Source organism: Thermobia domestica, chromosome 13 (genome assembly GCF_964235325.1).
Source record: "Thermobia domestica chromosome 13, izTheDome1.hap1.1, whole genome shotgun sequence".
Classification (NCBI taxonomy): Eukaryota; Metazoa; Arthropoda; class Insecta; order Zygentoma; family Lepismatidae; genus Thermobia; species Thermobia domestica.
In genome coordinates, this window is record NC_137466.1 from 208,109,041 (window position 1) to 208,121,336 (window position 12,296).

General features: G+C 38.7%; 1 protein-coding gene across 1 annotated transcript in view; it reads right to left on the minus strand.

Moving 5' to 3' along the window:
- LOC145667474 (F-box only protein 39-like) overlaps positions 1-10,089 on the minus strand; it is a 33,186-nt gene extending 23,097 nt beyond the window's left edge. The window contains exons 1-2 of the mRNA XM_081734952.1: positions 9,937-10,089; positions 1,060-1,460 (exon numbers count right to left, since the gene is read on the minus strand). Coding sequence (XP_081591078.1) covers positions 1,060-1,460; positions 9,937-9,996 — 461 coding nt within the window. The 5' untranslated portion in view covers positions 9,997-10,089. The remainder of the gene's footprint in view (positions 1-1,059; positions 1,461-9,936) is intronic.
- Between the last annotated feature and the right edge of the window lie 2,207 nt (positions 10,090-12,296).

A 12,296-nucleotide genomic window follows, 5' to 3' on the forward strand; every position in this document is an offset into this window, starting at 1 on the left:
TATAATTTTTTTAAAAAAGACTTATTTTCCTCTGCTTTTATATCACAGCAATAGACTTTGGTACTTCTAATTTCAACAAGTTGTCATAAGTACATAATTTTAAGTAGTGTCGCAAACTTCACCAATTTTCATCATATCACCGGAATGGTTTGAGACATGAAATTACTATAAACAGCATTATGATATTTTTGCATGTTGAAAATGATCTATATGAATGATTGTGGTACTTATGAAAACAATTTTGTGAAATAAAACCTTTTGAAAAAAGTGAAAAATTTTAATTACTTGTAATTTTTGTTCTTGTTTATTAGAAATACGCTATACCATGATTATTGTATTCGATAGTAGGTACCATGTTTCAATCAAGTAAATTCCTACGTTAAGCGGGTTTCATATCCAGTCTTTTTTACAAATTGTCCTCCAAGAATTTATAGTGGGTACATCAATAAGAAAAGAGCAAGGCAACGAAATAAATGTACGAACTAAAGCCTTTTTCTTTTCAAGTGTGCCCTCGGAAAATATGTGAAACATATTCGGCCTCACCCTCACCGCCCTCTTATGAGCAAACCTTCCCTTTGCTTTAAGGAAAGAAGTGGATGACCTCGACTGTATTGCTAATATGTCATTCAGTGGTTTGATCTTAAAGAGTGAAGATCGTAGGCTACTTAAAATGGCTAACAAGACAGTGCACAGCGGAGTCTGTGAAGTAATTAAATGTGGCAACCCTGTTCACATGCAACCAAGCTACAGGAACTTGTCCCTCCTCTTTCGAGGGACGTCCCGGGAAACACACATCGACAGCAGGGCTAGCAGGGGCACAGTTGAGATAGAAAGGCTCTGGTTGTTAGAAATCATTATTTATACCAGAAAGGCGTTTGAATTTATTAATACTAATGATCTGACAACCTTCCTTGATTCGTTGATTAAAGAATACAGTAATATCGCATTTGTTTCTCTTTGGCCCGCGCACTGTAAAATCAAACGTAGTACTGATAGATATCATGAACGTAAAATAGAAATAAACAAAGTGTAATAGTAAACTAATCATACGTAACTTACTGTAAAAAGTTTCCTATTGTGATAACTGCTTTTCTTTGATTAACACTAGGGGAAATTTCTGAAAGCTTAAGAAATTCAATGTTGAGCTCCTTCAATTGACAGTTCTGACTCATAAGAACCTGAAACAAAAGTTCTATCTTATCCACATCAAACCGCTTCGGTGAATTTTCTTCCAACGTGATCGTCAGTCTTTTTAGCCATTGGCCACATTGTTGCAGAGGAATGACATCGTAACTGTAGTACGTCGTTCGATTCAAGAAAAATACTTGATTTCGCCATAATTCAGGATCCCAAAAGGCGATAGACCAATTCTTGTTGACCATGGACGCTCTGAGACGATCTTCGTTGCTGAGATATTGGAAAATTTTGGCAATCACATGGACGTTTAAGTTAGACCAATCCTAGAATTAAACACTATTTTAACATTTGAATGAGAGCATAAATTAGAAAACACAAATACTATAATTTCGTAATATTTACTGTTTCTTGAGGTAAACAAACCACATATTTTTTATCGAACAAGTATGCGGCATTCACATCACAAATAGAACAAAGTTTCACTTTCAATGAATATGGCTAGATATTCTCTCTTTGATCATATGATTATGATCAAAGTATATACGTTATACATCCTCAAGATATTAACAAGAATACAGAAAGTAGGGTTATCACGTCTTACCCCTAGTAGCAGAAACAATCACAAACCGCTTGCTGTAAGCTTGGACTGCAAGTCGGCCAAGATTGCATCCAGCTTGATTGGAAAATGTACAAGCATACCGCAAGCTGGATTCCAGTAGCGAAGTTATATATGGGAGCAACCTTGCATTCAGTGTTCCATTCAAGCTTGACGCAAGCGTTTTACAAGTCAATTTTCAGTAAACGGCCAGTGATCCTATGACGCTCTGCGAAGGGTCTAAAGCATCGCTTGCAAGTACAACAAAAGGCATATTGTATGAAAGCATGCGTTTTAAGTACTTCCGTAAAACGTAGAAAGCCAAAAGCCAAGCATGCGGCAACTGGTCGAAAGCTTTTCTGCTACTAGCGACATTTTCACACTCACTCAATGTTGTGGAATGACATCGGAGTTACTTCTGGCATCATAATATGTGGAACCATCGCGCATGACTTTCAGTAAAACGCGACCTTGATGGCACAGGGATACGTGGGTGAGATTTTGCAACGGCATGTATTACCTCCTCTGCATGAACACGCTGATATCTTTCAACAAGACAACGATTGACCACACACGGCACGTGTGTCTGTGAAATGTCTATGTCATGTTAAGGTTCTTTCCTTCAAGCAAGATCACTTGATAGCTCCCTAATTCAACATGTTTAGAACTAGCTCGGACGCCAAGTTTAGGCCACTGCCGATTTGCAAGATCTTGAGGCGTTACAGGAGCTATGGACATACTTGATTGAGACTCTGCGACTTACTGCCAAGTCGTTTCAACGCATATATCCGTGCCCGAGTGGGGGCGATAATTTACTGACATCCAACATGCATTACACTCGTATCGCAGGACGGAGTTCGTTATCTGATTAATCTGATACTGTAATCATTGCAATAAAATTATATGACCTTGTATACCGTGAAGGTTCATTCATTCTCTTTATTTTTGTTTATTTATTATTTTTGCCAGCAAGTGTATTGCCACCGTCAAAAACCTTCTATTATTAAGGTAATGGTGTAAACCCACGCCTGATTTGTCTTTAAAGGGTTAATGATCACATGACATAAAAGTAAGGTGATATATTGATAATTCTCCTTTTTAGAAAGTATATCATTAAAATTTTCATATTTTGGTCTTCATACTTATTTATTTTTTTCTTACTTTCTCTCTCTGTTCTTAGATTAGTGTTAGATTAGTAACGGACTAAATATGTTTCCAGTATGATATAAATGGTACAGATCTATTGTACAGATTCACATATTTGTAAAATTTACAAAACAAATTTGTAATCATATTGTTAATAGACCAGTATGTAACATATGATACGTATCTATGTAAAAATATAATAATGAAAGTTTAACAGTTAATCACAGTTCGTACGTAAGGAAGTCAGTAACAGTAGCATACAAAGTGAAGTGAAATATCTGAAGTCAGTGTGCTAACTCATGACACGCAACCATAATAATGTTCAAGAGTTAGAGGATCAACATATTTGTGAAATTTACGTTAATAATGTGTTATGTTATTTTGGAACACAAATATGCAAGAAATGTATACATATTGGGATATTACCTATAACATTCTCAGTAATGTACAAATACATAATTGAACATCTAAAGTAAGTGTAATTTATGCCATACATAGTGTTTTGTACTATTCTCATTTATGAGTATACACACCCTTGGTGACGCGCCTGCTCTCGACGGACGCACGCTGCCCGCCTGCTCGGACTCGGTTACATAGCATTCGTGTTTTTCGTGGACACCTAGTATAAGTTGATTACTGTGTTTTGCACAATAGTTCTTACCATGTACATACACTCCTTCTGAAGTGAATCCACACAGGGAAATGCTAAGTCCACACCGCAAAAATGACTATCAATTTATTCATGAAGTATATATGTAATGAATAGTCATGGTTTTTTGGTGAGACGCGAAACAAAATTTTCAGTTTTGTATGAAAATTTTGTGTAGCTGAAGATATTTTTTCACTATTTGTTACGCCATATAACGCTCGCGGTTAAACACGAAATTCTGTCAAATTAGTGAAATTTGCAACAAGTCTCGATATTCCACGAAATTTACGCAAAAGTGACAATTTGTCGAAGCTTTTACGATTTATTCCTTACCATTATTTCTCCTTTCTGCATTCTTGACCGTGAGTAAACGCCAGTTCGTCATTATTTCATCTTCCCCGGCTCAAACTGCAAAACCTGATGGTAAGTTTGGTAAAAATGTCGTAAAACAGATCTAATTTGTAATTTCTAAAAGGAATACAAAATAAATCAGAAAAGAGTAAAAAGGAAATAAAGATACGCGATTATTCTAAATTTAATTTTACATTGCATAGAAATGATTTCTTTTCGCGTCTCATGCAATTAGCTTTCAATCGTTCAACATTAGCCGGAAGCAAACATGCAGATAGAGCAGAAAAGAAAAAAAAACACACACACAACGAAACTGCAGACATAGGATGGAAACACACTGAAGAGAACGTTCTCATCACAAGCAATTGATTTGCTGAGATAGGGACGCCAGATCCTTCGAACAACGCCGAGCGAACTTACAAATAGAAGCAAGGACTTGTAACATTAAGCTTTCTACCTCGGTATTTCAAACTCGCAACACCTCTGTGCGCGAGCTACTCCGATTTGTGTTATTTTGTTATCCAAGTATATATGAATCTGAAGAAGAAAATACCTAAAATGAGAAAAGGACTATCATAGACTTTTAGGGTATTTCAGATCCTTAGAAGACACCCTCGTGGTCCGCCCAAACGAGGGAACATCACCGAAAACTTCGCCCATAAAGGAAAGAAGGAAGAGATGATTGCCTAGCTGTCTACGATGCTGGAGTCCAGACTCATAATTGGTCGTCGCCCAGAGCTAATCTCCAATCAATTTAGATGCTTGATGGACTAAAAACCTTCCCACCTCAGTTTTCGGACTAGTGTCACTTAACAACATTCAAGAACTGTGTATTAGTGATGTGCTAGTGTGAGTGTTCATACAGATTACTACGAACTGGAATGGATGGAACCAAAGCCGTAAGTAGTATTCATTTATTGGCAAATCCGAGTCAATTGCAGTTTCTATACATATACTCTCCATTCTGCTCTCGTGTCTGAATGTTTCCTTTTAGGCTGTGTTGTTTCCAATCTAACACCAACCCAAAATTTTGTTGGGAAATTAAATTTCAAATTAGATTCGTTTTAAGAAACAAAGGCACTCGCATTAAAGCCTCACACATTGCCTTTACTGTGAATGAATGTTTCCTTTCTACTCGCACTTTTCCTCCTCGAAAACTGTGTACCTTCATTCACCCCAAAATGCTCTCCCAATAACTTAAAAATGAAGATACGTTCTAGGTTGCAGGTACGGAAACCTCACCTAGACAAGAACGTTCAATGTGCGCTGTGCCCTGAGACCAGGTAAGACTCAGGAGCATATGCACACAACGTGGTGCCGAAACCTGTTTTACCCGTACCGTGGTGCCGAAAACCGTTCGCACCCTTGAGGCCGCTGGCTCACAACGTGGTGCCGAAACCCACTCGTACACTTGTGGCCACGGGCTCACATCGTATTGCCCGAAACCCGGTCTATATCCAACGTGGTGCCTAAACCCGATTTACACGAACCGTGGTGCCGCACCAGTGGTCCTTCCCATGCAACGTGGTGCCGCAACCTGCTCGTACCCTTGAGGCTGCAGGCATACAGCGTGATAATGAATCCCGGTTCTGGAATCGAACTCAGATCTTTATGCGTAGCATTTGTGATGGTATCCTTTCCTGTTTAACTCGTTCTACATGTGTTTTGTAATCACATTGTGATTATTATACGAGAACTTACTGACCTACTCGCCTCATACACTGTAATCGGCTGACTTCCTTCGTTGTTGTTATTAGTAGCACGACTACGAAGATAAGCATTGTATGCCAGTCTCTTGATGGGTCATTGTCCACATGTCGACAGACTCCAAGCAATCCCTCGGTGGTTTACTGGATGATATCCATTTGCTAGCGATAAGAAATCGTAAGCACCTTAAGACAACGCCAAGGAGCTTAGAGAGGCATTTGCTCTTCGTTTGCGCACTAGAACAATTTGTAGGCAGCCTTTTTCTTCCTCATCGTCATCCGACATGGCAGACCAAAATAATGGTGTAAATACTGGAAACGTGTTGAACCAGAATGTGGTTCCCCCAGGTAATCCACAAACCCCACCAAATCCACCTCCACCCCCACCACCACCGGTCGTACATGTTCATAATGCAGCTTTTCGCTATCCGACTTTTGATGCGGATAAGGATGATATTCAGGAATTTTTTAAGGAAATGGACGATGTTATTTTCCTTAATAACATTCCCCGTGACCAGGCAAAACAAGTAGTAGTGTCATGTTTTACAGATAAAGGTAGACGTCAACTTCGTGTTCTCCTTAAGCGCAATAACTTGGACAACGCTACCTATACTGAATTCAAAGATGCTGTCATAGAAGCTTTTAAACGCGCTAGGGACAAACTTTCAATCTTTGAACAACTACATGATAGAGTACAAGGTGAAACAGAATCCGTCCGTAACTATGTCTACGAGAAAATGATTCTTTTGGATAAATGTGATAATTTATCTAATGAAGAACAATGTTCATTTATTAAGAACGGCCTTTTGCCTTACTATTTAGACAGAATTGGTTTTCATGCCTTTGACGACCCGGACGAGCTTTTGGAGGTTCTCACACAAATAGAACTAAACAAAACTCGTCTCGAACGCAGACAGGCCAAAACGTTGGAAGATAAAGTCAAAGCAGCAGTGCGGAAAGAGCTTGCGTCTTTACAAACGACCTCTTTTACGGAGTCTCTTGACACTTTTGTAGACACGAACCCCGCACCCACCAATACGACTAATCCTCAACTCTCCAACAACCATCGTAAAAATAAATGTAAATACAAAGGCAAGCCTAGCCATGTTCTGCCATCTTCGAACGCTTCACAGCACGCACCTCCCTCACCTCAGGGAAATGCGGAGGACCTAACGGCCAAAATTGATAAATTACAGAAAGACTTAGAGGGCTTAACTCTCTCAGTAGCCTCCACCACGGCTTCCAATAAATCTACACCTTCTGTGAAAAATACAGAACAGGCAGGTCAAATTAGAGGTAAACCTAGACAGTTTGGTAAGGGTAGAGGACACAAACAGTATCCTTCTTATCCCGTTACCCCTTTCCCTCCAGGTTATTACCCCTATCCGTACATGCCTTATTTTCCGCAATCTATGGGTATGGGATCATCACCCCATCCTAGGACGATGCAACCCACAACACAACCAAGTGGTAGTGGACAATTGAATCCCGAGGCTCAGGGCTTCTACCCCCACCCACCTTTACCTTACTCGCCGGCTTTAAACTAGCTACGGGTAAGACAGTTGGGGGCAGTCTTACCCCGAGCTCCCCTCGCCCTCCCACCTTCGGACAACGGTCCACGGGTGTACAACGTACGCCACATGTCCCTCACGGAAATCGAACCAATACCACTTGCTCTGAAAGTAAACATCCACGTGGTAGATTAGGACGCAAACCCTTTGCTCAAACCCTTCACGTACCACTTATAGCAAATGAGATTCTTCGTATACCACTACACATTGGTAGAAATGACGTTCATGGTATAATAGATAGCGCGTCATCTATCTCTATTATTGATAGAAGTCTTGTCCCCAAGTCGGCCAAGCGTTATCAAATTCAAACCACTGTAGTAGGTATCTCTCAGGCCCCAGTACAGCTTAATGAAGTTGTTGTTTTACGCCTTAGAATTCATGGTTACACCTTCCACCATCGCTTTCATATCGTCGACCGCTTAAGTGTACGTCTGATCCTTGGTGTGGATTTTTTATGACCACATATGGCACAGGTCAATATGGAATCGAACACCTTGACGCTCAAACGTCATGGCAAACCCCCGCCAGACGCTTTTAACGCGACCCCTCCCATTAGTTTATCTGCATCTGTGTATAACATCCTTTTAAATGCTTCGAAACCATATTTCACCTTAGGTCAACGAACGAGGTTGTTACCCCGTTCTCGTACGGTAGTTCCGCTCCGACTTCACAACGGAGACACGGCCGTTGAACGGAGACATAGGATGGAAACACACTGAAGAGAACGTTCTCATCACAAGCAATTGATTTGCTGAGATAGGGACGCCAGATCCTTCGAACAACGCCGAGCGAACTTACAAATAGAAGCAAGGACTTGTAACATTAAGCTTTCTACCTCGGTATTTCAAACTCGCAACACCTCTGTGAGCGAGCTACTCCGATTTGTGTTATTTTGTTATCCAAGTATATATGAATCTGAAGAAGAAAATACCTAAAATGAGAAAAGGACTATCATAGACTTTTAGGGTATTTCAGATCCTTAGAAGACACCCTCGTGGTCCGCCCAAACGAGGGAACATCACCGAAAACTTCGCCCATAAAGGAAAGAAGGAAGAGATGATTGCCTAGCTGTCTACGATGCTGGAGTCCAGACTCATAATTGGTCGTCGCCCAGAGCTAATCTCCAATCAATTTAGATGCTTGATGGACTAAAAACCTTCCCACCTCAGTTTTCGGACTAGTGTCACTTAACAACATTCAAGAACTGTGTATTAGTGATGTGCTAGTGTGAGTGTTCATACAGATTACTACGAACTGGAATGGATGGAACCAAAGCCGTAAGTAGTATTCATTTATTGGCAAATCCGAGTCAATTGCAGTTTCTATACATATACTCTCCATTCTGCTCTCGTGTCTGAATGTTTCCTTTTAGGCTGTGTTGTTTCCAATCTAACACCAACCCAAAATTTTGTCGGGAAATTAAATTTCAAATTAGATTCGTTTTAAGAAACAAAGGCACTCGCATTAAAGCCTCACACATTGCCTTTACTGTGAATGAATGTTTCCTTTCTACTCGCACTTTTCCTCCTCGAAAACTGTGTACCTTCATTCACCCCAAAATGCTCTCCCAATAACTTAAAAATGAAGATACGTTCTAGGTTGCAGGTACGGAAACCTCACCTAGACAAGAACGTTCAATGTGCGCTGTGCCCTGAGACCAGGTAAGACTCAGGAGCATATGCACACAACGATGTGATGAAAAGTCTCATTTTTAAGAAAATAGACAACCATGAATTTTTGAAATTTTACATGCAGTTACAAATTGTGCTCCAAACGGTATCTACTGATGAAGTGGATAGTGTGGAAGAAGTGTTGCGGGGTATATTAGATGAGCATTCTCAAATAGCTGGAAAGTGTCTACAACTAATGTACATATCAGTTTCGAATGTCGATGTGGATAGGGGGCTCTCTTCTCACAAGGACATACCGACAAAAAAAAAGAAAGAAAAAAAAACAAACATTTAACACCAGGAAACATTGAAACAATGTTTAAGTATTATTTGCATAAGTAAACTGTGAACGCTAAAGTTATTTTTTTCTATTAATATTTTGTGTGTGTGTTTTATTTCTTTAAATAATACATTGGGATAATTTTGGAACTGGGGGGCCAAAGTCAGGTAAAATCACAATGTATACAGAAGAAATGAGTTGATGTTAAGTAAGTGTAAATATTAAATACTAACATAACCTAACCCAAACTAAACTAACCTAATCTAACCTAGCCTGAACCATCAAAAACACACAAGATATAAGAACAAAATACGAATTTTAAGCAAAGAATTCTGGTCTCCCAAATCCAAATATCCTAACCTAACCTAAACTAACCCATCCTACCTAAACCATCAAACACTACAGAAAATATAGCAAGAAAGCACGAAATTTAAGCAAAGAATTCTGGCTCCCCAGTTCCGAAAATATGCCGATTCTTTTATGCAATAAGGATGTTTACTGTTATTTTTTAAAAACTCAAATATTATTTAATATAGTCATGCATGAGCTCATGTCACGATGATTGATGAGTGGAAATTAAGGTGAAATAAATATAACTAATTGTAATTGCCACGGAAAATAGTGTTCTTGCATTGAATTTTTATTCACCGATTTTAACCCAATTTACGCATATTTTTATAACGAAATTACGAATTCTTATTTACCACAAAATCGTGTCTCTAGCAATGAATTTATGTATGGGTCCGTACAATAGACCTAAATGTGCATCAAATAAATTTTAGATAATGAGTACATAAAACCAAGTTGTAAAATTAAATACATTGAACTTACTGGTGGTTCAGAGTTTATCATATTGAAACAAAGGATTGATACCATCTTCCATCCACACATCCATATTATACTAAATCATCTATCTTTTGATTTTTATCTCAATTGAGTTTTATATTTTTAGGTGCAGACCTGAATCTCATTTACCTATATCAATGAATTTTGTAGCAAATAACTGTTTTGCGATAATGTAGTAAAAATTAATGGATGTTCATGAAAGGTAGAGAATGAATCTAATTCCGCATGCTAAATACAGCCTGCACTAGATTTTAACCATACCGCAAACATTGCGCACAGTGTTATAAATTCGATAGAAAATAGTTTCCGGTAAGCCAAGAAGATTGGGATTCTAGTATAAAATTGAATCTTTGAAAAGTAGATAATAACTTTTTTTTTTTTTTTTTGCAAGAGTTATGTAACTAACTTTGAATCTCTCTATTATACATATTTCCTTTCTTCATTGCCCCTGCTTAAAAATGAGGTCATATGGAATAATTCGAGATCTCTAGACCTTAACAATGAAGGGTTATTTGGATGATGGTGCTAGATTCGCCTCCACATTTTGACATACAGCCTCCATATTAATAATGGAGGATCCTTCTGCACAGTTCTTTTCTGACAAATCATTGTTACTCTCTTTGATTTTCTTAGCTCATACGTTTAACTCATTGCATGTTCCGTTAGTTGCACAGATTTTTCGTGCTGTTTCACGAGTTGTGTGTTCGGTTAAAATTCATACAGCAGAAGTTCAGGAATCAGTGTTCTATGGCACTTCATATTTCGGATCAAAAGAACACCTGCCATGGCTAAAGAACAGCCATTAGCGGATAGCGAAAAAATATTCCTCTGTAGATTAGTGTAGTAGTTGCTATCCTCAGTTAACTACTAGTGTTTCCTGAGGTGTTAAAAGTTCAACTCCTGACTTAGAGGAAATTATGAGACACTGACATAACAAGCAGTTGTTCCTGCTATTCATATTGTTGCAAAATAAAAAAAAAAAGAAATTGAGATACGTTGACACAAACCACTACAGAATGAAGTCTCAGGTTATATATTTATGTCATCGTAATGTACTGTATAGAGTTGAACAGAAGACGAGAGTTGAAACTATCTCGTCTGGAACAGATGTAGTGAAAATAAGGTTTCGTTTCGAAAAGTGCATTTACTTTTATTTAGAGAGCTCTGTCTCATCACGCATCTCGTCACGAAAATTATGTTTCAACTACTGGGTAATCATTTTCTTTCGACTCCTAGTATTATATGGTTATACAAAAGTTTTTACTCAACTGAAAATCATTAGCATAACTGCACAAACCGTAGCATTATGGGGTACGATAGGCTAGCCAACTGCCAACGTGGATCCTACGTTATAACTGCAGTTCCCCCGACCATTTGCCAACCAACTGAATTGCCAAAGTAGCCACAATAAAAGAAGATGAATTGTGATTAGGAACGTGAGATCAAAAGTGTCGGATAGCCAACACACACTTTAAATAACATTGGTGTTACGTACTTTTCGACTTTACTTCAGCAGTTACCAACCATGGCGACCATTAGTCAATGTTTCGCCAACGAAGTATATTTTTTGGTGATCGAACTTCTGTTCCAGTTCTCGTGACCCATTCTACTTCGATTTTCTCATTCTGCCCTCTATATTTGCTGATAGAAAACCAAAAAGGCTGGGTAAAATTTCAGTGTAACAATAATTTCAAAAGATTTTGTTAAAAGAGGAAAGTTTGGGTAATTACCCTCTAAAGAGGCTTTGTATCAAACTATTTTTAATACACTGAAGGCCACGCTTTTCTTCTATACACTTTTTCACAACAAAGCACATATCGACAAGTAGTCAGTTGGTTGCTGTTCTAGTTGACAAGAAAAGCTGGTCAAACAAGAGGACGGCATTGCATCTGACAAAAGAAAGATCTTATCTTCACATTAATTGTCTTTTCCAACAGGAAGCTACAAATTTACTCCGATTCGGAGATGTTATCTTACAAGATTGAGCGGAGGCTGGTTTCTATCTGCGTTATAGTCTCTCTTTCTGTTCTTCTTCACCGTCAGCGTCTGTTAGAGAGCAGAGAGGACCACCATGATTGGAATTCATCAGACACGTCGCATTCACCCTGAACCACGACCACCTTGGGCTGCTGGAAACAACAAGCCATACTGGAGGCGCTTCAATTGCAAAAGCAATTTGCACAAAATCATCCGGTTACAATGGCACCATTTTTGTCAAAGTACGCCGTTACATGCTTACAAATATCTTACTCATACTAGCTTGCACGGTATTGAAAGGTAAGCTATGTTGGAGATACCTACTTGTATGATCAGCGTATTATTATTAATATAAATACTGTTATTAA